The 27,173-nt window shown below is 48.2% G+C and overlaps 1 protein-coding gene across 1 annotated transcript in view; it reads right to left on the minus strand.

The window, feature by feature from the left end:
• Positions 1-5,155: 5,155 nt before the first annotated feature.
• Positions 5,156-27,173, minus strand: part of LOC119387561 (phosphatase and actin regulator 4) — a 40,672-nt gene continuing 18,654 nt past the window's right edge. The window contains exons 2-3 of the mRNA XM_037654989.2: positions 6,764-6,826; positions 5,156-6,278 (exon numbers count right to left, since the gene is read on the minus strand). Of these exons, the coding sequence (XP_037510917.1) occupies positions 5,508-6,278; positions 6,764-6,826 (834 nt within the window). The 3' untranslated portion in view covers positions 5,156-5,507. The remainder of the gene's footprint in view (positions 6,279-6,763; positions 6,827-27,173) is intronic.

The raw sequence follows: 27,173 nt of genomic DNA on the forward strand, positions 1-27,173 counted from the left end.
TTCGTAATCTATGAAGGCTATGTTATGGGGTTGGTTGTATTCCGCGCATTTCTCTATCACCTGATTGATAGTATGAATATGGTCTATTGTTGAGAATCCTGTACGAAATCCTGCCTGGTCCCTTGGTTGATTGAACTCTAATGTCGTATTAATTCTGTTAGCAATTACTTTGTAAATAGCTTGTAGACAACCGACAGTAAGCTTATGGGCCTGTAATTTTTCAGGTCTTTGACGTCCCCTTTCTTATGGATCAAGATGATGTTGGCATTCTTCCAAGATTCTGGTATCCTCCCCGTCGAGAGGCACTTCGTATACAGGGTGGCCAGTTTCTCTAACATAATCTCTCCACCTTCTTTCAACAGGTCTGATGTTACCTGATCCTCACCAGCTGCTTTGCCTCTTTGCATTCCCTTTAGGGCTTTCTTTACTTCTCCTGTCAATACTGGTGGGATGTCAGATTCCTCTGCGCTATTACTCCTTCTTACGTTATCATCCTGAATGGCTCGGCTGCTGTACAGATCTCTGTAGAACTCTTCCGCTACCTCAACTATTCTATCCATATTGTTTGTGACCTTGCCTTCCTTATCCCTTAATGCATACATCTGATTTTTGCCTATGCACAGTTTTGTCTTCATAGCTTTGAGGCTTCTTCCGTTCTTTAGATTGGGTACTTGCGATTAATGCGAGATGAAGAGGCCACTGGCGTTGACGCATTGACGCTGCAACAGCACGCAATGCTTGAGTCAGGTCTGTTATGCAAGCTGTAAACTTGGCAGCCTTATAAGCTGTAAAGTACCGCACAGTATGACCATGCTTCGTAAAAAAAAATCTTCGATGGGGGTGACAAGTAGTTTCCAACTAAAAGCTCGTGACACTTAGTCAATTAGTGGTCACGCCCTTTCTTACTCCACGCTAGGTTTGTTACTCGTCTGTGCTTTAACGCCACAGCGTAACGTTGGGTGAAATAAAGCGCATCTTTGGAGTGGACGATGACTCGGTAGGGGGGAAGGGGGAGGGGAATGGGGCGGTTATTGCGGTAGTATTGATCTGTCAGGATTCGGTAATTAATACGGTAATCTATCCGAGGCTGCACTTCTCGCATTTATGACGCCGACGTCGTCATAATCGTGATTGAGACCTTAATATTTAGCGCTGAACGAGCAAAGGGCATGTCTTAATTGCGGGAAATCAAAAGGAGGCGCGATAAATGCGTAATTGAGTGCAATCGCTCAGCGAGTCGCCAGCGGCTTGGAAGAATTGCGGGGTTGCGTCGTTGTTCGTGCATACGGAATGCACCGAAATGTACGTTCGTAAATCTACGGCTCTCGACGGGAAAAACGCTGTACTGGTCGGCGTATAAAAACGAAGCACGCGCGACTCGTACAGACCGCGTCTGTGTGTGTGGCAGTTGAGAGAGAGTTGTACTATGCTGATTTAAAGAAATGCTATTTCTTGCCCATTGCGAAGACGTCAGCGTGTAGTTTAATTTCTTCATAGGCAACCTGGAAACCTCTTTGCGGACAATAGAGAGCAGCAACGCGAAAAGGGATAGAAAGGCGATATACTTAAACGTAGTGATTCCCTCTGTAAATGCGCTGCTGTAGGACTAAGTCTTACCCCGGCTAAGGGCGTTCGGTTCAACACCGATCTAGTTTAAAATGCAAAATTATAGTTCAAAATGCTTCTTCGCCGCTCATTTTTATCGTTATGCCACTACACCTACGGCCCGCGGCACGCTGCACACAACTTTACGCACTCAGGAACACGTCACTTTCATCAGAAATAATCGTTCGATCAGCAGGTGTTTGGCTAGCTTAAACGACGCAGGTTCGTTGCTCAGTTCGAAGCAGTACAACCAAGTTATGGTGACAAAAGCCTGGGCTCGGAGCGTGTGGCGTCCCGTCAAACGTTGCTGATACACTTTCACTATCTGTCCGTTTTTTTTTTCATTCCCGCAAACATACAATAACTTGAACGCTACTGCACGCTAGCGCATGCTACTGCACGCTACTGCACGCTACTGCACGCTGCGCCCATTCAACACTATCACTGTCCCTGCCGTTGCCATCAATAATTGAAGACAATGCGATACTTTGCCATCAGAATAGCTGTCCATTCCTTGCTCCCATTCTGAACCAGTTTCACGATGTCCTCTAGCACACAAACACTGCACAACGCCTATTAGAGTTCAACTCTCAACATTTTATATCTCTCAGCAGCTCATAACCAGCAGTAACAGTTCCCCGCAAGGGCACCGATTAGTTTCGTATCATTAGAATACATGTCGGCGCCAAACTGCGATGCTATATATTTATATAGTTAACTCTCTAGAAGCAGCTTAGGGCAACAAGATTCGGTAGGCACGCTGTCGCAGGCTACGCCTGACTGTCGGGTCTTCCATGGCGTGGGTGTTCTGGGCCCGCAACTCCAATCTAAACGACGCAGCTAACGCGAAGCCTTTGAGACTTGCTCGCGATGTCACGCAAAATGGGCCAACTCGTACATACTTACGGTAACGAGGGTTTGTTAGAGCTTCCATTCGCTTCCATGTATTTTCGTCGCTGTATGAATGGTAAATGGTACCGCAAGTGTCAATCAACGTGTGTGACGTTGCGACTGCAAATTGTCGAAACTGGATGTTACCTAAGCGCTGCGTTCGCTCCAATGCGGCGCGGCGAATGAATGTAGTACATGGCCGCCTTGGAAAGAGCGCGTACGTGTCATTTAGCAGGCATGAAGAGCGTGGAGACTTCGACGGCGGAGCACTGGCCTAAGGCACACCGACTGCACCGAGGTCCGCGGCGGCCGCGCCTGCACATCGGAGGGCGGCTTGGCCAACGTGAAAGAAAAACAAGAAGCGTTGAGCGTGCTCACTATGCCATCTGCAACCAGACCCCTGAGTTTGGGTTTCTTTGAACGGGCAGTCTCGAGTCGGGGCAGCCGACACGCGAAGCAGGACGCGTCGCCGGTTTTGTCATCGAAATGTCATTTGTATAAGCAGCGTTCCTTAAGAAATCGCTCGAGGCTTCTTATTCGTCTTGTAGATACCAAAATGTTGCCGGTTAGTATGATTCGGGAAAAACGAGCCTGTCTATACGTGGCTGACGTTTCGGATCATAGCTAACATCATCAGTGCAGGGACGGTGACTCTTAAAACGGAGGTTTTCACCAGTCAGCGTCCGAAAACGGCTGTCCTTCCATATCGTTCCCAGTGAGTTACAGTCCTTCGATAAATGTTATCGATGGAATCTCAGTCAGCTGAAACGATTTCTTTTGACATAACAAGAGAGCATTGGCCAAATGGTTGACGTGCTTCTGCCCGCTGTACAACGACAGCGTCGTATATAGGCACCGCATGACTTTCGATAAACTGCGCGGCGACACCTCCGCAACGCGTCCTTGTTGTGGGCCATGAGATGGCCTTCTTGTAACCTGCCGGCCCTTCCGATGCGCTAGCGCTGCTGCCCATTGACACCACACAGCTGAGCACAATGTGGCTCTATGACGACTACCGGTACAAAGCTGGTCGTACGTCTTTGTGGATAACTGCTTCTTGATACAATCATAATCTAAGCTTCGGAGATGTTATCGCTTTGACAGCGTTTATCGGTCAGAGACCTTATCTTTCCTATCGTCGCTCTGTGTGCACTTGGGCGAGAAACACAGAGGCAGAGAGAGAGAGGAACAAACGAACGGCTCACTCCGAACGTGCCCCGTTATCTAGCGCAGTTCTCTTATCATAGAAGTGACTACGCTTAAGGGCTAACCTTTAGCGCAGCTTCGTAAACGTTTATCAATGCAGCCGACTCTGGCAGTCCCGTTTCTTTTGCTCCCACAAGTGAAAGGCTGTGCCACGTGGCGATTGAAATTATTCCGTGATAAAGAAGATACCACCTTGCGCTTTGATGGTTTGTAAGTAGCGCCGAAGCTAACATAAGTTGTTCTCTCTGTAATTTAGGACTCGCGAGAACAGCCAACAGGTCTTTCATTTGCGATAATCTTCATTTGCGAGTTGTGCAAGATTTGCTGTGGGAGTGGACGGACCACATTCTTTTCGTCCTGTATCATAGTGCAGTGTGAACCTCCAACATTGTCACGGTCTTTTAATGACTATCAGTGACTCTTGTACTGGCAGAAGCTATGATATTCCTTCTTGTTTATGCCTATTTGAATGCCATTAACGCTAGGTAATTAGCTCTTACGCTAACTGCAAGCGTCTATGTCGGCACAGAGTGCACGTATCCCTTCCAGCTCTATTCCTTCGAACTTCTCGAGTGAGAAACTATTCCCTTCGTATCTGTAATTTTGCTTCTTCTACGTTATAGTTGACAATGCGGACAACGGGGCTCGCTCGCGGTGAGCGTACGGTGCCACTCCCTCCCTAAGCCTAGGCGTCATGGCACTCAGGGCGTGATTGGCCGCCGCGGCCTCGGCTGCACGACACTCAATACTGAACTCGGGTGGACGACTTTGTGGGAAGACTACGGGAAGAGATTGCCTATGTACAGACACCAGGGGGTTGGGAGGGGGGGCCCCTCTTTGGCACGTTCTCGTCACGAGGCAGCCTCGGGCGCAGCTGCCTGCCATCAGGCGTCGTTAACGTCGCCTTGGTTTTCGTTGTGCTCGTCCGCTGGACCCCGCGGGCAGCTCTGGGCCGTGCGTCCGGTACTCGGTGTCTTGTATCGGCTGCTGCCTTACAGGGCGCGAGTGGCGTCTCTTGTTGAGCGGGGGCCGCGGGGGTTACTTTGAAGGGTCGTCGCTGCCCTCTCGCCGTGTTGTCGTCGGGGGGCCGCGACTGGCCTCGGGGACCTCCGTCGCGAAGGGGGCGAACCTTCGCGCGGAGGTCCTCGTCTCGTCGCAATCAAGACTCCGCTGTCTGGAGGAAGCCGGCGTCTAGTTGACGTCTGGCACGCGTCTATGACGCGCGCCACCTCGCAGCGCCCTCAGCGGCGATCCCAGCAGGCTCGGGAAGCCCGCCATCTTGGAACGCAGCTGGCTGCGCAGCGAAGTCCGCCGGCGGTCCGGCGAGTCCGGTTGGAGCAAAGGCGCTCGGTCTTGCAGCACGATCTTAGGCGACGAGGCGCTGACCAGCAGGTCGGACGCACCGGGCGCCACGCGGCAGAAGGCCGCTTCGAGTAGCGCTTCGGACTCTTCCTTCTCCGGGATGGGTAGCAGCAACGTGGGCCGCCGCACGTGCAGGTCGCGGAATCTCTCGAAGCGGGACGGTGGCCGCGGCTTGGGTGGCGGCGGCCGTACCGTGAGCGGCAGTACCGTCGGTGCAGAGACGCTTCCCGCCGGACTCACTCGGTGCTGGCCACCACGGCGGCTGCGCACCTCGGCGGGCGGAGGAGCCAGAACCACGCTGGACAACGCCGCCGGGCAAAGCACCGCAGCCGGCGTTTTTCGCCGTCGTCGACGGCGCAGTTGGCGAAGACGGTGACTTGACCGGCGGTGGAGGCTGCAGCCTGGGTGGTGCGGGTCGGTCCGGTGACGTCTTGGCCGGCGCGTCAGCCAGCGCGTTCTTTCGGTGATCCGCCCGGACTTTTCGTCTTCGTAGCAGCGGTTGTCCTCGGAGGTGGCGTCGTTGACTTGGCCACTTCTTTCTCCGGCGTTCCGAAGGGAGACTCCGGGACTGGGGTCCTGGGGCTTCGCGCCGGCAGTGGTGGTGGTGGACAGGCGGCCTTCGGCGGCTGTGTCGGTGGCGAGCGAAAGGGGGGTGGCGGATGCACGACCGCTCGCGTGAGGCCGCTGCGGCGCCCTCTAGGCACCTCGGGGGCGTCCTCGGGGCTCGCGGGGCAGCTCGACGTCGGGCTCGAGGCTCCCGAACTGGTCGGTTGCGGCGAGGAGACGCGACGGCTGATGGAGATGCTGCCGCTGCTCGACGAGGCCGCCTCCGGTGACGCGAGCGTGGAAGAACTGGCCACGGAGCTCCGGTGCCTGTGGAAGCGACACGCTTCGGCACTGTGCCGATAGTGGCTGGCGGGCAGCGGCTCGACGGGTCCGCGCAGGTCCTGCGGCCAGGGATTGGCCGGCCGGGTCTGTCCCAGCGCTTCGCAGGGTGCCAGCAGGGCGCGTGCGCCGGGTGTGACGGGTGTAGCGTGACCATGCGACGAATGCTTGAGGCGCACGATCTTGGTGCGGCAAATAACGCAGCGCAGGGGCAGCACGCGCTGCGACACGGCCACCTGGATGGTCTTGACGAAGCACTTGCGGCAAACGACGCGGTGGCCACACGGGAATGTCTGCATGCTAGCCTTGGCTGTCACGCAGACCACGCACTGGGACAGAAATAAATGCAAGGATTTAGGCATACGGTTGCAAAGACGTTTGCTAGACACCCTGACGCAACAGCATGACATCTGGTACTGTTTGTTGCTTTTCTCGTTTCTTGTTCCTTTTCTTGTTGGCTAAGTGGTTAGCAGCATTGGAGGGCAATTACTTCTGCAGCTAGATTTGCTAGTTCGTTCTACAGCTCTATCTGAGGTTACAGGGTGGTAAGACTATAACATCCTTAAATGCATGACAGTGGTTCATATCTTGTGTATTTCTAGAGACAACTGTGTTGTTCCTATGTAGGACGAGTAGCTTTACGCCCACGCAAATCTCTATTACCATCATCCGTCTCTACTATTCTGTAAAACTAGAAGCTCTTTCTCTGTCTAAGCTATTCATTTCATCATGGTCGGCAGGTATTTTGCCCAGCTCTCTTTCTAACTCAAGGACCAAATGGGTGAGGATATGTTAAGGTCTGAGCCATACTTACCTCTTCCTCCTGACTTGTAGCCAACTCCGGCTCATGCTCTTCCAGCTTCGTGAGCAGCTTGTCCTGCGCAAAACATGAAGTGACATTTAGTCAAAAATGTGTTCTCCTCATCAGGTTATTATAAAGACCAAACGACGTCAATTTACATGTGAACAAGTTCACACTTGTAATATTATTCGTACTCGCCAGATGTCAATATTCTCATTACACCACCTACACTCCATTCCCTTTGTTACTTAGCGGGGGGGGGGGGGGGAAGAGAAGGGTTGGCTGATATTTTGGAAGCTATTTTGTATATTCTGGAAGTGTCAGTGATGTCTTAGTGCAGCTTCTAATTTTGATACGAATGCACTTATGGTATGAGAGCTTCTTTTCATGCGTGAGCATTCGCAGTAAGAGTCCATTTACACGGTGATTGTCCCGTGTTTACATAAGCCGTTTGTCATAGGTTGTAGATTTACATCCGCGTCGATGTTGCCCTTTACTATGTGCCAACTGTAGTCACAAGCTTCAATTCATTCATCGAAACGACCTCAATGGCATTGAATAAGTTTCATTGAATTGGAATGAAATAGGATGCCACTGAATACGTGCACTATAGAGGAGTGACTGTAGAAGGGAGGGAACGGGATAGAGGGAAAAGGCAGAGCGGCTAACCGCCTCAGAATAAGTGGTATGCTACCTTTCACCCGCTGCGTTGTTCTAGTGCTTATGGCGCTTGACTGCTGACCCGAAGGTCTCGGGATCGAATCCCGGCCTCGGCAGCCGCATTTCGATGCCGGGAAAATACTAGAGGCCCGTGTGCTCAGATTTAATGCACGGTAAAGAGCCCGGCACGAAGTTAAAATTTCCGGAGCCTTCTACTTCGGCGTCTCTCGTAATAATCCTGGTTTTGGGACGCTAAACCCCAACAATTATTATTATCTTAAAGTAAACATATTGTAATTTACTAAGCACTGCCGTATTACTATTGTTAATACCTGGCTTGGAAGCAAAGAAAGGTAGGAATGGGGGGGGGGGGGTTAAGTACATCGACATTGATATCAACTTGGTCGGATTACTGTGCACTCACTGGAAAGCTGCCAGTGTATGATTATGAGCAGCCGTTACACAATGCACTTCACTTGTCTTGCTTAATTGTGTGCTCTACTGTGTGTCAGAAAAGGCAGCACTGATTGAGCATGATATGACATAGATTATAACGCTGTGCGGGCTCAGGCCAATCCAGAAGTCCTGGCCGGGTACATGTTTTCTGTTTGGTCCCAACAATTATTATTATTATACTACCCTACCCGAGGAGCAACCACGGAGATTACTTCTATACCGTATACGGTACATGCGCTACAAGGGTGTCCAAATGAAAAAGTGTTTATGCACCAAGGAAAGAAAGTACGTTAGGTGGTTATCAGAACATCAAAGAAGCGTATACAGCGAGTTCCTTGAACTTGCAAGGTAGCCTCTTTCAAGAGCGTGGATGATTTTAGGTCCACTTGCTTAGATCACATAGTTTAGTCGTGCTTAACCGGTTTACATAATTCTAATATATCAGTTAATCGCGACGAACGCAATAACCGGCAATTGGAGATCATAAACGATCAATAACAAGAGTAGCAAGAGCCCGTAGCAGAGCGCAGCAACTTTCGCTCAGTCGCATGCGCATGCGTCATGTTCAGCGGAACGACCTTGTTATTGCCTCGTGCGGGCCTGAGTACACCTGTCAGAATGTTTGCACAGCCGCACAGCCTTCCCATCGTTCATTCTGATCTTACGCGTGGCAGCTGGGATGCTTTACGAAGATTGCCTCTAGAAAAACACGACGACGTCACCTTTGGTCCTTCTAGGAAGCTTTCCCGATAATCGATCCGCGGCTTGTTGTTCGGCGGCTACCCGGCGCGTTCTATTACTGGACCCAATTGATTGCAGGTGCGATACCTGGTCCTAACAGCCACCACGTCTGGGTGGATACAAAAGCACGAAGGCAAGGTAGGGGCACACGTTCGGACGTATACGAGCCAGATACGGAAAATTAGCCGGCGGCTTCTATGCGTACAGAGTCTGCATCACGTCGTGTCTCAGTTAAAAACGTTGTTTCCCATTATAACATAGAACGTTGACGTATAAATGACTCTCACATTACGAGTCACGCGCACTGTTGTGCTGCATTTTCCCGAATGACTCACTCGCACGGTCGCGAGACGAGGGCTTTTCTGCGCAGGTCGATGATGAGTCAAGCCAGTTAGGTACGAGTCAACCTGGGTCGACCCCAAGCCACTCCGTCGTCTCGCTCCTTACATACATGCAGCTGCATTCCGAATAAACGCATCTATTTTGTATCCCGAGTCCCAGCCTCCGGCCTTCTTCTCATCCAATATGGCGGTGTGGCCCGACCATGGTGCGTCGGCTCGCTGCATGACTTCTCGTGGGGCGTGTTCTTGCGAATTTCGCACAGCGCACGATTGATACACAGCTGGCCGTAAAAGGCCACGGGACGCACAATGTTTTTAAACGAACACGAAGCTGAATTCGCGCGAATAAAGCGCATGAGATAATAATGTTTAGTGAAGTTTATCGAAAAAAATTTACTACGTTGGGCAACTCGTTATATGACTTTACAGATTGATCACTCCATCCGGGTCTTATAGTTTTCGACGGGGAATGACACCGTTGGCTACGCTGCACGTGGGGTGGGGGGTGAGGGGGAGAATAACAGAAAGGATAGAGAAAAAACAAAAACGAATAGCACAAAAAAAAAGTCACAGTTTCGCCGCAAGGGCGAAGCAATGAATGCGATAGCAAGAAATTGGAATGTCACACGAAGAACCAGAAGCAGCTTGATACTTGCAAGCACAAAGAAGGACGCCCGAAGAGAACGCACAGGCATGCACTGGGCAAGCGGGAACTAAAAACTGTCGCAGTTGTTACGTCTTTGCGCATGAGCAACTCGCTGCAAGTGTCGACAATGGAGAATCAGGCCCTCTTAGATATTTCTTTTTGTTTTAAACTGCGGCGTGTGGAGTGACCCCCTGCGTCTCTGCCACACGGGGGCGTCCTGATGTAAAGTGTGCCCGGTGTTCTTTGTTTTTTTTTTTCCTTCCACATCACGAGTGGGTACAGAAAAGGGCCACTTTGTCGTGCGCGTCTCAAGGGCACTTTTCAAATTGAAATAAAATTAGGAGCAGTTGCGTGATAAATAACACGCTCAAGCACCTCCGAGATTTGCTTACCACCAGCGGTAAGTGGTGTATATAAATAGCTCGCCGTTATTTCGCCCGCGCATGCATGTGGCATGGTTGAGTTGTCTAATGCAGCTGGGCTGGGGAGCGGCGTGTCGATGGTTCGAATCCCCGGTCTGGTGCTTCGGAAATTTTTTTCTTCTGCTTGATTTTTCTTTGTGCATTTTTATATATACATACATATACATATCCGGGACATGACGGCGACAGCGACGGCAAAAATCAGCCGAAAGTGTCCATATAATTGCTATCGCAATAAAAAATAACAGATGAACAGTAGTAAGTGTGAACGCACAGAACACGAATACGCGCTAGTAGAAATGTGCTGAAGTTGGATGTGCGCATAAATTCATGGAATACTTGAGCGGCTGGGTCTCAGACACGACCGTCTACCAAGACTTGACTCAACGAAGAAAACGAGGTCTGTCCCAAGAGCTTATGCAACAAGCCAGATAATAAAAATTGGGAGAGGGTGTAGTGGCGCCGGTCTCTCACTCGTCTCACTTGAAAGGACGCGCGGTGCTTGACCTCTAGTATATGAAACGAATTGCTGTACTTCAAGGCAGAGTTTTATGCTTGCATATGTTGTTGTGTTATTCATGGTACCCGTGTCTCATATCCACAAAGAGGATTGACCAAGAAATGGGTTGTGTAACCACTTTGTCCTCTTTGTCGAAACGGAGATGGACGAATAGACGGAGCATTGTGTCAATATATATAAAATTCTTGAGCAGTTGAGAAACAATGTCGCAGAAATTCATCATATGTTGCAAGAGGCTTATGTAAAGGAATACCTCGCCAAGGAAAGAACTGCGTTCGAGAGAACACCGCGTTTCTGTGGCAGAACCGTGAAAACCCCAAGAGCGATGCAAGGTCAAGGCGTTCCTCGACTTCGTGCCAAGATGACAACATCGATTGCGCACGCTGCCTTCTTTGGCTCAGAGACCTCCAAATGAGTGTCAGCACTATAGGCTCGGGGAAGGTCGTCCGTTCACCGAAATTTAACTGAGCTGTTGCATTTGAGCAAGAAGACGTGGAAGCTGCAACTTCTGTGCGAAAAGCTGCGGCGAAGATAATCTTTCGTTGATTGGAAAACTTCATGTGAAAGCGATGCGTTCTGTTTTCTTTTTTTCGATACTTGTTCTCTTCGTGTGATATTGATTAAATGTTATATTATTACCAACATGGCCGAGCTCTTTGAACTTACGCACGCATAACTTTGCGTATTCGGGCGCTGGGGATCTTCATCAACAATAACAAATTTGTTTAACATATTCTGCATGCAGAAAGCGAAATTTCGTCACACCATATGGATTATTCGAAGAGTTCTATCACAATTAGCAGTGTGACATTGTTTCACGAATTATAATAGTAATTATTTACTGTATGGCACGTATCAGCTGCAGTAATAGGGAGCAAATAGTGAGTACATCATATTAATTCATAAAGGTTTTATGCTTAGCATGTCAGATGAGAAGTCACCAAAGCTGGTTGCAAAGCATATCCTCATTTTAACTGTACAGCGCTTTCCATCGGTTTCTATTCCCGGAGTGCAAAAATCTCTTTGTATTTTGTCAACATGCACGGACGCACGAAGAAGCGGCGAATGTTTTGAACAATAAGCACGCACCCGCGCGTACAAATACAGATCTCGCAAACACGCGCAGCGAATTGTGTATTCCGAATAAACAAATATGCGCGCACGACATTATGTCGACCAGTGCCTCTGCGCTCATTTTTACAGGCTGTGTACGCTATGGCGCTGCTGTCGGTGCGGAAAGTTCCACTGCAGCTCGCATTTTGGCTCCGCTTATACGGCTGCAGTACGCCAACGCCAGCGCAACATAAGCGAATCACTGCGCGGCGCTTCTTTCGACTCTCTCTCGACTCTGTTATTATTTTCTTGCGGTCTGCTCGGCCTTCACGGCTGCCTCTCGAGGAAAGAGCACGGGGCTTGGCCCTGCCGCCGATCTCCGGAGAGAGCGAAACGTGCCGCGTCATCACCAAGAGGGAAAGAGAGTCCGGGTCCGCGCACCATCAGCCGGGAGAACCTCGCGCGTCGTCCTCGGAGGCAGGCAGCACGCGGCAGCTGTCCTGCAGCGTCGGGCAACCGCCCTCTCGAGCTCCGATTCCACGGGGCCAAAGCCGAGAGCCAGGGCTTCGCTATTGATTCCCTGCGGGGGGGGGGGGGGTGAGGGCGGTGACGTCAAACGGTGGTGGGTCGTGAGCCACCCTACAACCTCTCCTCCCTTTCATCCTTACCCCCTCCTCCGATTCTGGGGACCCGCCTGATCGAAGGCCAGAGCTCGCGCCTCTGCTGCCCCTCCTCGGCACGCGTCCTCTCAAAACCTCTTCCCCCTGCCCCCTCCCCCCCCTTCCCGCGTCGACTGGTGACCCTTAACAGAAGCGCCACCTGTCGACTGGAGCGGCGGCGTTGAGTGGCGCCTGTACCACCGAGTCTTTCTCGACCGCCGGAATAACAACACGACCAAAATGCACTGCCCGAGGAGTTTCTCCTCTGTCCGCCATTGCGAGGATAGGCATATGAAGGATGCCGGCACGTCCTTGCATATCGTATTTCCAAGGTCTCGGACGGAACCCTCTTCTTTCTCGCCACGCTGAGTTGAGCCGTAGGCAAGCATGAAACAGTAGCAGCAACAACAACGATGAAGACGTCGGCTGTTTGAATTAAAAGTGACTGACGACCCTGGACGCTTACCAATGACTGTTATTTACAGTTTTAGGTTATCATACGGGAGTTTGAACATTAATTGTTTTTAACCACTGTTGGCCGGGTGAATCGCGTAGTACCGAGACTAAAAATGAGAGAATAGACACATGGGCGTTAAGTGTAGAGCGTTAGAATCATGCAGCTAAACTTTTTAGAGCGCGTTATAATTAGGAGAATCAAGTTAATCATGAGGAAACAGTAGAATAATAAATAAGCATTATACGTTGTATAGTTAGCTATGAACTTCATCTAATTCAAAATAAATTTCTTCAATGCCGAGGAAGCTTTTCCATTACTCTGCACAAAAGTTGAGGCACCCAAGGATGACGTCTATTCATAGTGACGAATCTTGAACCAACCAGATCACATCATAGCCCTCACGCATTACAGCTTCTACTGTGAACCCGGATCCATTCGACATATGATAGGAGGCTGCCGGCAAATTTGCACGATTACTTATTGATATCTTCACTGGTATGAATTTTAGGAATGTTATTATCCTTTGCTATTCGTAATGAGTCGCTAATTTAGTGCATTTAACACTCATTGGCAACAAACACCGGTTTCGCTTTCTTATCTAACCATTCTCGTGGATTGTTACCAAAGATAGTGCATCAACAACGCCCCTCGTAAGCATGATCATCGATCGACAAGGTGCTCAATACATTGTGCAACACGGCGCACCCATCGCGGTACTTAACCATGCGCAAATGCTGCGAGCAACCTAAAAAAACACGTTCGCTGCCTGACTATAGCACGTCGGAACTTCCATTTTCACAAGATATAAGTCAAAATTAGCGAGGAAGGTGGTTTCTTTCCTAATCAGCAACAAACACATGTTAAAAGACTGTGTTCGCTTGTACTCGTTGAACATCATGGCACCATGGGAATGCTCACAATTGATTGTATAAGCTGGCGATGCAATGAAGGCTCCGTCCATCACTTCATAGAAAAAGAAAATAAATAGGCATGGCAACTCAAAATCAATACGTATGATAGCAATAAAAAGAAAAGTGAGGCAATAGCCGATAGGCTTGAGAAATGCTTCAAAGCAGCTCGTCCCAAGACGAATGACGAAAGTGAGAAAATGACAAAATAAGGAAAAGAAAGACATCGCTGTCCGCGTGTCGGCGCCCTTCTCGAAACGTGTATGGACGCGGTCAATAGTGTCGGCGAGATAACGCATGGCCCGACCGCTCGAAGCGATAACATCGCGAAGGCGAAGCGGCGTTTGAACTGCCGAGCACGGAGCAGCCAAAGCGCGATAAGCGACGCCGCTGACAGTGCGCAGTCTGCATGACAATGCGTACAGACGCAGTGGGTCTGATTGCGTAAGTGTTGCGTAAGTGTCGTGTTTTATGTTGCGGTATGGTCCAGTGGTATCCAAGCCACGGTTATGATCCTGAGACCACATGCCATTTCGCCAACTTGTCGACGCCTCCGTTACAAGCAGATGAAAGTGACGACATGCGGAGTGGTGAAAGAAAGAGGAAGAAAGCAACTAAAGAAAGGGTATAGGAAGGTTAATAATAAAAATGCCTGGGATACGTGCCAAAACCACGGTATTATGACGCAGACCATGGGGAACCCAAGCTCAAATTTGGGCGCGACGATCCCGCGGCTGAGCTATGCGTTACTGGGGGCAGACGACATTGCCCGCGAAGGCGGTTTGTCGCCGGATCTGCCAGCAGCGGCGGCAAGGACACGTGCGCACATGCGCTCCTCATTCGGCCGGGAGCACTGATAGTCAGCAATAGTTACATTGTGACGCACCACAGATACAATCCGAGAGCTCTGCGCGTGCGGCAGTGCTGTGGCCGTGGATGCCCCCGGGAGTTGCGATAAGAGCAGTGGCGCCGCTCGACGTTGCTTTGGGAGCATATAGTGAAGCGCTCCAGAAATTTTGACCATCTGGTGTTCTTTAAAGGGACACTAAACAGCAAAACAATTTTTCTCGTGTTAATAAACTACTCTTTAACGATACCAAAAACACCGTGCTTGCTGCAAGAAGACGCTTAGTAAGCGAGAAAACGCGCAAAAAGAAAATGTGGGTGGCGACGCCACCTGGAAATTTCCGCACCATTCGCCGTGACATCACATAATTTGACGGTGTTTACTAGGGCCTACGTAGTTCCTAATCGGTAAATATGAAGTACATTGTCATCTGAGGGGGCCATAGACTTAACATACCAAGTTTGAGGAAATTCTGTTGAGCCAATGGCGTCAAGATACGATAATTACTCATTGAAATCCGTGACGTCACACACGGAGATTCCGGCGCGAAGTTTAAAAATGAAACTTTGAACTTGATTTTCTCCTCTATTAATAAACCTATGATGGTGAAATTAACGGAATTAGAGTGCTTAGGGTACAATTTATCAATCTAAACCTACTAATTGTTTGTCTTTATTGTCCCTTTAACGTGCACTGATATCGCACAGGACACGGGCCTCAAGCATTTCGCATCCATCTAAATGCGACCACCACTGTCTGTATCGAACCCGCGACCTTGGGGTCAGCAGCCAAGCACCGTAACCACTGTACTACCGAGGCAGACGAAAGAAAGCGTATAAAAAGGTCAGTCGGACGAACGGGGAATGTTAAAGAGCGAAACAAATCTTTATGAAAATGTATTATTGGTTAAGGATAAAACAAATTAAATTGTTTTCTTTTTTTTGCGCCAGAACGAAGACATCAATATGAGGGTTGTCACACTGAGGAACAATCTTGATCACCGGGGTTTCATTGCAATTTGCACTGATATGTCGGTGATTCGGCGTTTTACGTTTCGCCCCCCGGCTCAGAAGGAGCACATTGCTCGCTTCTTGTAGTGCGCAAAATCAATCAATCAACCAATCAATCAATCAATCAATCAATCAATCAATCAATCAATCAATCAATCAATCAATCAATCAATCAATCAATCAATCAGAGTAAAAAAAGCTAACAAGAAACAAATGAATAAATTAATACGTAAATGAAAACTATAAACGAACTAGATGTTCGTTCCGTGCATACCAAGTGAATCATTTCCAGCTGCCGAACAGCAAAATTATTTTGCTTTCAACTTTGATCACTGTGTAGTGGTTATTGAACTAATCGGCTGCTTCTGTAAATACTTAGGCGCCCATCCGGGGGCCTAAGTTCGCGTTACACACAAGTAGCCAATCAACCATAATTAGCAATGACTGTATTGTACTGACTGTACGAGACGCGAAATAACTTTCGCAACAACGACGTTACTCGTTGCAGCTCGGAAAAAACGTGACGCGACGTTGGCGCATTAGCAGACGAAAGACGCGCGCGCGGCATTAAGCGACTGATAAGGATGTCATTGCTGTGTGTTGCGACATGTGGTGCGTGCTGCACTTTTTCGTACACGCGTCAACCGATAAGGGCCATGGATGGCGAACTGCCGCTTTAACTCGAAGCGGCGGCGGGAGAGAGATAAACGCTTGCCGTGTTAGGCGGTGACAAAAGGAAAGCTTGCGTTTCGTCGAAGCGTAACTTACTTGTTGCGTCGCAATTATACTCCGTTCCATGCATACCGGTCAACGCTGTGGAGGCTTCTCGCAGTAGATGCGTTCGCACCAGGAAATAGTTCATTCTTGTTTCGCACCCACAGCGGGACTTCTTTCAGCTGCATGGGGAGTAATAAATTGGAAGTTTGCCTGGCTTATAGAGAAACAACTCAATTTTACGGCTGCGAATATGTTGTTCTAGATCTTCTAGCGTTTCGATGTCTTCGTTTCTTTATTTTGCATTCGAAGCGTCACGAAGCCTGACGCGCGTGCCCTTGCTTTGTTCGCACGAGCATTTAAGACGACGAAACGCGGCTATGAGGCGCGCGGAGTTATACATTTTGCTGACCGCACTTATTGCGTAGCCACCACTGCGTCGACTACTACGTATGGAATGGAGTATATAGCAAAAGTATGTGAGCACAAGCGCTTTAAACACTGAAAGTCCTGTACCAGATATTCTACTGTTGGCGGAAACGGGGCATTGGTATTAGGTATATATAACATCAACAGTTCTTTTTTATAGGTTTCTTTCGATTTGACGGTTACAGCGCGAAGAATAAGCGAACAACAGCTAGAACACAATCGCTAACTTGTGCCCTAATGAAGCTCCAAATAGCCCAAACAGCTGCCCCTAATGTATTGCGCCGAAGGAGCTACGCATTGCGCTAACGGAGCTCCAACTTGCTCAAACAGCTACCTTTAACGGCGTGCGCTAAAGGGGTAATGGATTGCGCTAATGAAGCACCGACAGGCGCAAACCACTACCCTTACAGTTAATAGTATATATATATATATATATATATATATATATATATATATATATATATACATATACGTGCGTGTTTTTACCTATAGTTAAATTTATACTAATTGGAATGTCTTCATGAACGAGAATACTGATTAATTGATACCTGTTGAATTATCATGGTTGTAAAGTGCGAAAAACATTAAACAAAGTAAGAAATACAAAGAAAAACACATGCTAGAATTAATATGAAGTACGTCTTGGAATTTCACGTGCCACAGCCAACACCATATTATCTGGAATGCACGTCAGAGTGCAGTACTGCGGAATGATCCTGGTCTCCTACAGTTATGTAGCGTGCACCTAAACTTAGGTGCGCGTACCAAACTTAGGTGCATGTTTGCATTACGCTTTCATTGAAATGCAGCCGCATTTCAATGGAAGCGATGACGCATGAACGAGAAACCGCGTAAACGTTTTACTGGGCTCGTATTCTGTGACGACCACTCTTGGAGTTATCGCCATCATATCGCTTCCAGCGCGCGCTGATTGGCTGGTTGAGGAAAAACGGCAAATATACTCTCTTCACTCACTGGACACGCGAGATTCTATGTCTAAATGGGACGAGTGCGCGCTCGATTATATTGACAGGCTCGATAAATTCGCGATGATTTTCGTATAATAAATCACATAGCCATGGGCGATTGTGACAAAAACAATTTTTCTCGTACTGTTAAACAGCCCTTTTATAATACCAAGAGCACCAATCTTGCCGCGAGAAGACGCTTGGTAAGCGAGAAAACGCAATAAAAACAAAGGAAAATGCAGGTGGCGACGAAACACTGAAATAGCCACAACAAATTCCTGTGACGTCATATATATCGATGCCGTTTACTAGAGCCACCAAAGTTCTCAATCGGTTAAAATGAAGTACGTTGTCCTCGGAGGGGGCTATACACCTAACGTACCGAACTGGTTGCGTCTAGTTTGTTTCTGGTCCTTAGCTAGATGATGAGCATTGTTTCTAGGTTGCTTCTAGGTCGTTGCTATGCTTTAGCTAAGTGATGCTAGGTTGTTTCTACGTTGATTTTCAGCGCAGAGAGGTTCGACGAACTAATTTACGACGGTCGTGTTTTCAAATAACCATTACCCGTTTAAACTGAACCATAATTTCACTTTAGTGTTCCTTTAGCACGCGCTTTTCTTACTTTCTCCAGTTGCGAGTCAGTGCTTGCATTGTCTTATCTACGGCGTGGTAGAAAGACAAGAACCAAGAGGCGCATAAAAACCGACACACGCGTTGTTTAAGTCTTTTGTTTACTTTTGTTTCGTCTTTATCTTGCAGAATTTGTTAAAGTTTTCGCTTAGTCGCGCATCTCCCACCATTTCTGGTTCGTTGCGATTGCCGCTACTTATTTTCCGGAACTGGACCTTTAAAGCGTGCTTTGTCATATAATAATGCTTTATGCGGAGAAGCCAGCTTTCTAACAAGCGAAAGGTCAGAGAAAAGAAAATTGGACGTTAATTTTTGTTTTCTTTTTCGTAGGGCCAAGGCCCTTCGGAATGAATGAAGATCCAAATTTACACTCGCTCCGGCAATGTAATTCAGTAGGATCCGGTGGAGGGCGCTCGTGAAGCTCATATAAATGAGAAATAATATTGGAGAAAACACTGAATAAGAAGAATACTGCGGAAAGCTATGTTGGGAAAGAAATGCTGACGCGTCCCCGGGGTGTCGTCACAAGCGCACAGCACGCGCGTTTAGCCGAATTAATGATCCCTTAGACTAAACAAACAAACACAGCGACGAACTTGGGCATCCGGCAATACCTACCGCGTAGAGGCATTGCCAGAGCTGACGCATTGTGCCCACTGATCGAAATAGTTAAGTACAGTAAGCTTTTCTTCGACATTGCGCTTTCCGAAAGCAGAAGGGACAGGACGTCATCAAGAACGGGGCACTAAACATAGGGACACAAGGAAAGGTTACCGGTGATACAAATGCTATATTTCACAATTGCAGTCATGTGTCCAACATCCCAATTTGAGTCTTTTTCTTTCGCGCTGCTTTACCAATAGTAACGTTAAAGCAACTGGCTTAGACTTCCGTCCTGGATAATGCAGCGAAAGATACTATTATCGTTAAGAGAGGCAACGTATTACGCGTTCGTACGCTTCGTACACGTCTTGCATCATACGGTGTTTAGGTATAAATCACACAAACAGAAACGCTAACGAAGATAAAAGAATGTTAGGCACAAATTGCAGAGACGATAATATAGTGATGGGGCTTAGAGAACGACAGGGAGTGCCCGATATTTTGGTTGATGTTAGGAAAAGCTTGTCGAGGCATTTATCGCAAGGCGAATAGAATCACCAGAGATGTATTAGTGTTACAGGATTGGTCGCAAGAAAATTGGCATGGACAAAACCAGGGCTTCTAGTTCAGGAAACAAATAACTGGAAATAGCTAGAAGAGGCCCTTGTCCCGCAGTGTACATAACGATGATGATGATTACGATAATAATGATGCCGCCGATGATGAAGACAATGATGCTGAGGAAGAAGAGGATGACCAGAGAAGGTTTACATTATATTCTATTATTTTATTATTTTTTTTCATTTTTACTTCTTTCATATTAAATAGAAAAAAAAAATTTAAGCTTTACTTTAAGAAATGTATTTTAAAAACTATCCGGTTCTTGGCCAATCCCCCAGCGTGGGTGTGTGCCAGAGTTTCTAGGATCTACTCTACTCTACTTGAAGGCAATGCCTCGCGTGGTCTCTTGTTCTTACAAGAACTTCGAGTACATCTACTCGAAAGCGACCTCTTTCCCAGACGTGGCCCCCATATTGCTTTGATCCGTCGCAAATGTCGCTAATGGAAGAATACCAGCGACGACCACGGCGTTTTCAGGGCTCTGGTGCATCTTGGAACGTGAGCTGTTACTTGGGGTTTTTTTTTTCGGTGTCGTTCGCTCGGGACTGACAGTGACAAATAACACGTTTTGTCCTCCAGAACGCTGTCAGTCTCATTCACGCGATAAGCGAACGTCTTTCCTTCTTTTCAGTGTCACGACTGCCGGGGCCAGAAAAAAGAAGGCACCCGATGAATACGACACCGTATATTGCACCGGATAAAATGTGCACTGCAAGGCAATGGCAACGACAGAGTTCTATGTGTGATGAACAACAACAAAAAACTACGATAAAATCGGCACTTTCGGGCTGCTGAGAAAAGACGGTACCTATACATTTGATGTCTTGAAACGATCCCATTTACTCAGTACCCGTGGTTCGTGCATCATCGCAATGTGTCCATTTGCTTTTATATACGCCTGCACTGCAACTTCTTTTCCTACCTTCAACACCGTACGTTTCTTTCTTTCTTTCTTTCTTTCTTTCTTTCTTTCTTTCTTTCTTTCTTTCTTTCTTTCTTTCTTTCTTTCTTTCTTTCTTTCTTTCTTTCTTTCTTTCTTTCTTTCTTTCTTTCTTTCTTTCTTTCTTTCTTTCTTTCTTTCTTTCTTTCTAACAAAATAAAATAGGTCCGTGGTTTTCATGGTTCAGAAAGGAATTGTAACTAATGAACGCAATAGTGTGATGGCGTTAGCTTTGCGACGGTTCGATTTAGGTGCACGTTAAAGAACCCCAGGTGGTCGAAATTTCCGGAGCCCTCCACTACGGCGTCTCTCATAATCATATGGTGGTTTTGGGACGTTAAACCCCAGATATATTACTTTGCGACGGTTCGACAAATGTCGTCTGCTAAGGGTGCAATCCTTTTGCTATCGTCACTGTCATTGCTGCCCTTTTAGTAACCGAAAATCATTCGTAACAGTGCGTACAGGCCTTTGCTGAACCATTTATCGTTGTTTCCGGGAGAACGTTAAGGCAATGGGAAGGCACAGCGCAACTGAGACAATGGACAAGAACACACAACACAAACAGCGCCCGTTTGTGTTGTGTGTTCTTGTCCATTGTCTCAGTTGCGCTGTGCCTTCCCATTGCTATGAACCAACTCGCCCAGACCAAAGTCTTACTGCAACGTTAAGGCACATTCATCAGTGCCCATTTTATGTGTCGTCCTCAAAAAGGCAAAATCTATATTCTACTCGCGGTAGACGTGCATAGCTGGCTGCCGGCAGCCTTACGAGGAAGAAGACAGGCCACGAGAATGAGAGTGATTTCTTAAGGATCAATGTACACAGAACGACATTTGTCCAGTCCATCAGTCAACAGTCGGGCACGCGAATGTCCCAACATGTTTATTGTTCAAGATGGCATCGCTCATGCGATTTCCATCTAGTCGCCACAATGTCGCAGAAAATTGTCTCTATATGTCTTGCTATAGTTAAGACTGCCGTGTTATATTTAATTGGTGCACTGTCTACGCATTCGCTGCTCAAACTCGGCCTGCAGGACTGTGAAAGCACTTCCGCGCTTTCTGAGGGCGATGGACGAAACGTCGTGGTATAGCTTAGCAGCTAACGTGTTGCACTGCTAAGATCGAGGACGTGGGTTCGATTCCCAGCCATGGCAGCCGTATTTCGATGCAGGCAATACGCAAAAACATCTTCCTACCTAGATTTATCCGCGGAGTCCGCCGCGGGGTTACGGTGCTGGGCTGCTGTCCCGAAGGCCGTGGGTTCGACCTCGGTCGTGGCGGTCGCCTCTCGAGGGAGGCGAAATCCTAGAAGCCCATGTACTGTGGGATGCCAGTTATTGCACGCTAAAGAACACCAGATGCTCAAAATTACCGGAGCCCTTCACTAAGGCGTGCCTTATAATCATATCCTGGTTTTGGCACGTAAAACCGCTCAAATTATTACGATTATTATTATCATTAAAAAATTAGGAGTCTCCCACTCCGGCGTGCCTCATGGTTATATAGCGGATTTGGCGCGTAGAACCTTACAATTAAATTCAACTAAAGGCGACGTGACTGACATGGTGTCAGAGGCGCCATCGCGGAGAAAGACGCAGCGGAAGCGCACGGCACTCGGCGCCCTTGTACCAGACCCGTTCGTGTCAAGGACCGCGAGAAAACAAGGACGTCACCGCAAATGCAGGGCAAGCGAACAAGTGTAGGCTTACAAATGACCGGAACGACACACTGCCGCGGCACCTCTCCCCGAAAAAAAAGCTACACATCGTTACGACTTCGGGGCACGTCGCGTGCACTTCTATATACACACAAGGCAGCCTATGTAGCTCCGGCCGCCGCCAGCCGAGATGGGAGACGTGCTCGCTCGGGCGGGTTTCCGTATCTAAGGCGGTGACGGCTCTGCCTCGAAGCTGTCGTGTATCTCTCGCTGGAGATTGTCTACGCCCGCCTTTCTGCGTGATTACGGCCGCACCACGAGGCTTCATTTCCGTCGCCTTATCTCTCGCTGGCACCAAAGGGCGGCCCTGTATATATGCGATGCAGCCCATCGTTAGCGCGAAGCGCACGTCGGCGCTCGACCTTTAACGTCGCTGCTGGTGTATCGATTCTCTCGAGCGCTTCTTGTATATCGGACGGCCCAGTTCGCGTGTGTATCTTCGCCCAGCCGCGCGTACAGCTTTTCTTTTTAAAACCCGTCGTCTTCGTGAGTGCGGTTTGATCAAAACATATTTTCTTCAATTGCGAACGGGCGGGTCGGGGCTGGGCTGCGCGTGTGCTTCCACCTCGATTCTGCGACACTCTGCGTAGGCGACGTTTCTATCGCCCGAGCTTATAAAAAGTTGAACCGAACCCTGCGTAAATTTTCTTTTTCACGCAGCTTGCAGCGAGATGTCGAAAGGGCAGCGGCAGCCGATAAAAATGACGTTTCCTGCCGCTCGTTTGATTACGCGCCACAGTCGGGCATATACTTGCGCTGCAGGCAGCGCTCGTAACATCGACGCCCGCGTGAAGCCCTACAACGAATCGGCCTTTGATATATTAAGCGCCTCACGTCGTATAGGCATGGCTAGTGTTTCGCTTTGGAAACGATGAAAAATAGACTCCCGTAGAGAAGTGTCACATTCGATATTCTTTTGCATGTGTGAGTGACTGCCTTTATAGCTGATGCAACCACGATGAATAGTACGTATAACAAAGTTCACTCGCGGGTATTTTTGCGCCATGGCGTCTACTATAGCGTGGGCACGTCTATTTTAAATAGTGCAACGGATTCGCTTCTGTCGCGAGCAATAGGTACGCCATATGGTGTACACCCTTCAACCGCAGTAGCCAAAGAGGACGCACTGTTACCTATTACTACACGCTTATCGCCGACCAAAAAAAAAAAAAAGAACGCTGCAGTACAGCGCGATATCGCACCGACATCGCGTCTGTGTGGTATTGTTCACATGGTCTCAGTTGAATGCGTGCTTCTGTCGTAGCCGAAGCCTCAGCAGCTACGGGCTGCGAATGCAGGAAAGACACAAGCAAAGCCTGTATATAGGAGTTCCAATGACCATAGAGTTTCATAGTAATACACTAGAGGGGAATGTGGCGCTAGTGTCTATGGGAACTGCAACGCATGACGCTTTCAGCCAGCACGGCTGTAGTTTCATGGGTATTACATAGATTTGCGTAAGCTTCATTCATTTCTGTAGTAAACCAGAGCTAGAACTAGTATATTCTAGTTCACTATAGTTATTTCGGCTCCGTGTGGCCTGCAGCCGCTTTGTCGCAAGACGAAGTTCAGCAGAAGTTCAGCAGTCCCACTTCACCACCTTGACCTTCATAGGCTCACCAATTTAAATCAGCTCATGGGTTCACAATTAGCCATTATTTTATCGTAAACAAAAGCCAAAACACAACAAAAAACAAAGTCACAAGTGCGTTCGTAGTCGCAAGCTCGAAGACAAGGAAAATTCATGCACTACCCATCATTCCCATGGTGGCTGTGCGATCGCAGCACCGTAGTTCCCTTCAGTAAATATGGCAGGAAACTTTATGCCAATGACACTTCGGTGACACAGCAGCTTCAGAAAGAATGCGCAGCGTAGCGAGTATTGAAAAAATTGAACCTGCGCCTGCTCTGCATGTAACTGCACATGTTCGCAGTTCAGGAAGTCGTATCCTCAAAAAAAGAAGAAAAGAAAAGAAAAAACATTTTACGCTAGGAAACTTCGCAAGTGAAACTTGAAGAAAGGTGTGACGCTGCGAAAGCTGAGTATACGACTAACTAAGCCGGCGGGTACAATCGCAAAGAGCACTTACTAGTTTTGAGAATACGGCCCGAGGAGGAGGAACATCTTTGAGCTTGAGGTCAGGTGATCGCGCGCTGCTTAACGATATGAACGACGAGTGGCGTCTTATATTCTTCGCATCCAAAGCGGTCGGTGTCAGTGACGCCGGCGGCATCAACAGAAACGTCGTAGCGTCTTCTGAACACAAGGTGCCAATACTTCTTCATTCTTTGTTATTGTTCGTACTTTCACTGCGTTAAACTTCGCGCCTCTATACTTTAGCGCCGGAGGAGTAAGTAATATGGTAATGTGTCGGAGACTGGTACTACATGTTGGTGGTTGTCAGAGCTGCATGCGCAGTCATTCCATGCGCGCACACACTAGCGCATGCACACACACGCGCGAAAAAAAGATACCAGCCACGGCGGGCGCATTTTCGATGGAGGCGAAAATGTTTGAGGCCCGTGTACTTAGATTTAGGTGCCCGCGTACACGAGATTTAGGGCCCGTGTACTTAGATTTAGGTTTAGACCCCAAGTGGTCAAAATTTCTGGAGCCTTCCACTACGGCGTCTCTCATAATCATATCGTGGTTTTGGGACGTTAAACCCCAGATATTATTATTATATTATTATTAAAAGAAGGTACGACGAGAAGTAAGAACAAGGGACGATCAACTATTAAATGTTTGCCCCATAAGCACTGAGGCAATGACATAGACCTATTTTAATCATGACGTTACAATATTTTGGTTTGATATACTTTATTTTCTTTTAGAATTCTAACAAATTCGAGTCACTGCAATTGCGATTATGTGAGTTCTTCTACGTACCTTTAGTGTCAGAAGGCCTAGCCATAAAGCGCTGTCTAAAAAAAAGAAAGAAAAAAGAAAGAAATAACACTACCAACGCAGAGGACGGTACGTGACGTTTACACAACGGAAACGTAATAATACGTACTACTACGCGTGTCACGCCACGCCTAACGCACACTTCGAGCAGCGCACCCTTTCGCTCCATCGTAGCCGATGAAGATTGAAAGGTCAGGCAAGAGTGGTCAGGCGGTGACAGCGCCGTGTGCGTGGCGAAGCGAGATTCAATTTTGCCGCCGCACAGTAATCGTTAGTATCTCTCTGCAAAAAGGCACCGTGTACAGTTCGTCCAACCGACAAGAGCGTACCGAGAGCTGTCATGCGCATCAACCGTAACTGGGACCGCTACGGGATTGCTGTCGCGAACACGATTGCGGCGGGGCACGAAGGCATAGCACGCAAAAAGAGATAGCTAGTAAAAACTGTAAATGCTTGTTCACGCTAGCGGACCGTCAGTGCGTAACCTTCCTATTGTCTCTAATACTCTTTCTATGTCCTGTACTCCTCAACTGCCACTCTTGCTGGTGACCGCCATTCAGCTGTCAGCAGTTCGCACTAGACAGTTAAAGGGCAGTCAGCAGTACTTTTATCCTTTCTTCTCTTACTTAACTTATTCATGTATATGTAGTTATATAAACGAATTACCACCACTTGCGAATTTCTCTGTGCGTGTATTTCGATAGAAAAAGTGTGTGTAGAGGGAGAGGGGGGGGGGGGGGGGGGGGGGGGGAGTGTCGCATGCGTACTTGTGCGTTCGCAGAGAGAGACAGCGAGAGATATTTCACGTTTGTTAGCTCTTACGACTCTTATTATATGATGCTATCATCTTATTCGAAACTGCAGAGCTCGAAACGAGGTCTTTATTTAGACGGTCGTGCCGTGTATCTTGGCATTCCATTCGAACGAGTCTTGATTTTTTTTCTTTTCTTTAATTTCTGCCGCATGCAGTGACGTCGTCACCAAGTTGCGAATAAACGTACGCCTTTGTCTTCGGACAGCTGTGTACTTCGAGGCTTATAAAGCGAGGCACTGCCCGTTGTGTTATTGCGTACACTCGATGGGGAGCGAATGGTTCTAAACAGCGCTTCCTCCGCTTCATATCTGCAGCTGTTTCCTTTTCTTTTTTGTCTCCTCTGCAGAATGGAGGAGCACCCCGAGCGGTTATGAGGAAGTGCGGCCGTCGAGTGCTGGGGCACTGCGACGGCACTCTAACGGCTTCCTTCCTTTTGTCGGCTCGGCTTTCGACGCTCAAACGACGCTGTATACTGCGCACGCTGTCCTTTTACACATCTATATGGCCGCCAAAACCGCTTCGGGGTTCGTTTGAAGAAAGCAACGTTTCCTGGAAGTGACAAGCGCCCGGGGCTCTTCCTTCTCCTTTTGTGGCGCGCTCTTTTAGTATCTGTTCGTTTCAGTGGTCATTTTATGTTCCTTACGGTACTTTGTTTTTTTTAATGCGGACTTTCGAAGAGTTCTTTCTTACTTCACCGCAGAAAACAAACATAAAAGCTTCATTCGTGTTATTTGTGCATGTTGTGTACGCGTGTAATGTGCGTTGCCTGCGTCATCAATGTCAACTCGTGTCGCTTGCTAGGCGCATGACCACGTAAAGCATCTCCGGCGTCCATACAATGTAATGTTCCTCGCACTTTTCGTTTGCGTCGATAACCTTCAAAAATTCCTCAAGCCGAATGAACATAACACGGAAGCAACTCGCTGCCCCGATGCTTCGGGTACCGTACAAAAGTTCAAGTACAACGTCGTGTGTCACGACAGGAACATTTGACAAGACTACAGGCCAAGCTTTTTTCTATAGAATGACGAAGTTTGGTCTGAACAAATGAAAATACGAAGAATGCTGGTATGGTATGGTATGGAAAAACTTTATTTAGGTCCGTCGGGGCGTGAACTAGCACGTAGCGGGCCGCTCCCACGTCGGGACAGATAAGCCTAACCTGTCCGCCACGTCGTGGGCCCGTTGGACTGCCCATAGCTGCGTCCTGAAATCCGTACTGCGTAGCGCAGCATCCCACTTTGACGATATAACGTTTTGAACCCGTAACGCAGGGCACCGCCAGAGCGTATGATCTAAGCTGGCATAGTCTGAGCAAAGCGCGCATGTGTTTGACGTCTGAATTTCTGGGTA

Source organism: Rhipicephalus sanguineus, chromosome 3 (assembly GCF_013339695.2).
Source record: "Rhipicephalus sanguineus isolate Rsan-2018 chromosome 3, BIME_Rsan_1.4, whole genome shotgun sequence".
Lineage (NCBI taxonomy): Eukaryota > Metazoa > Arthropoda > Arachnida > Ixodida > Ixodidae > Rhipicephalus > Rhipicephalus sanguineus.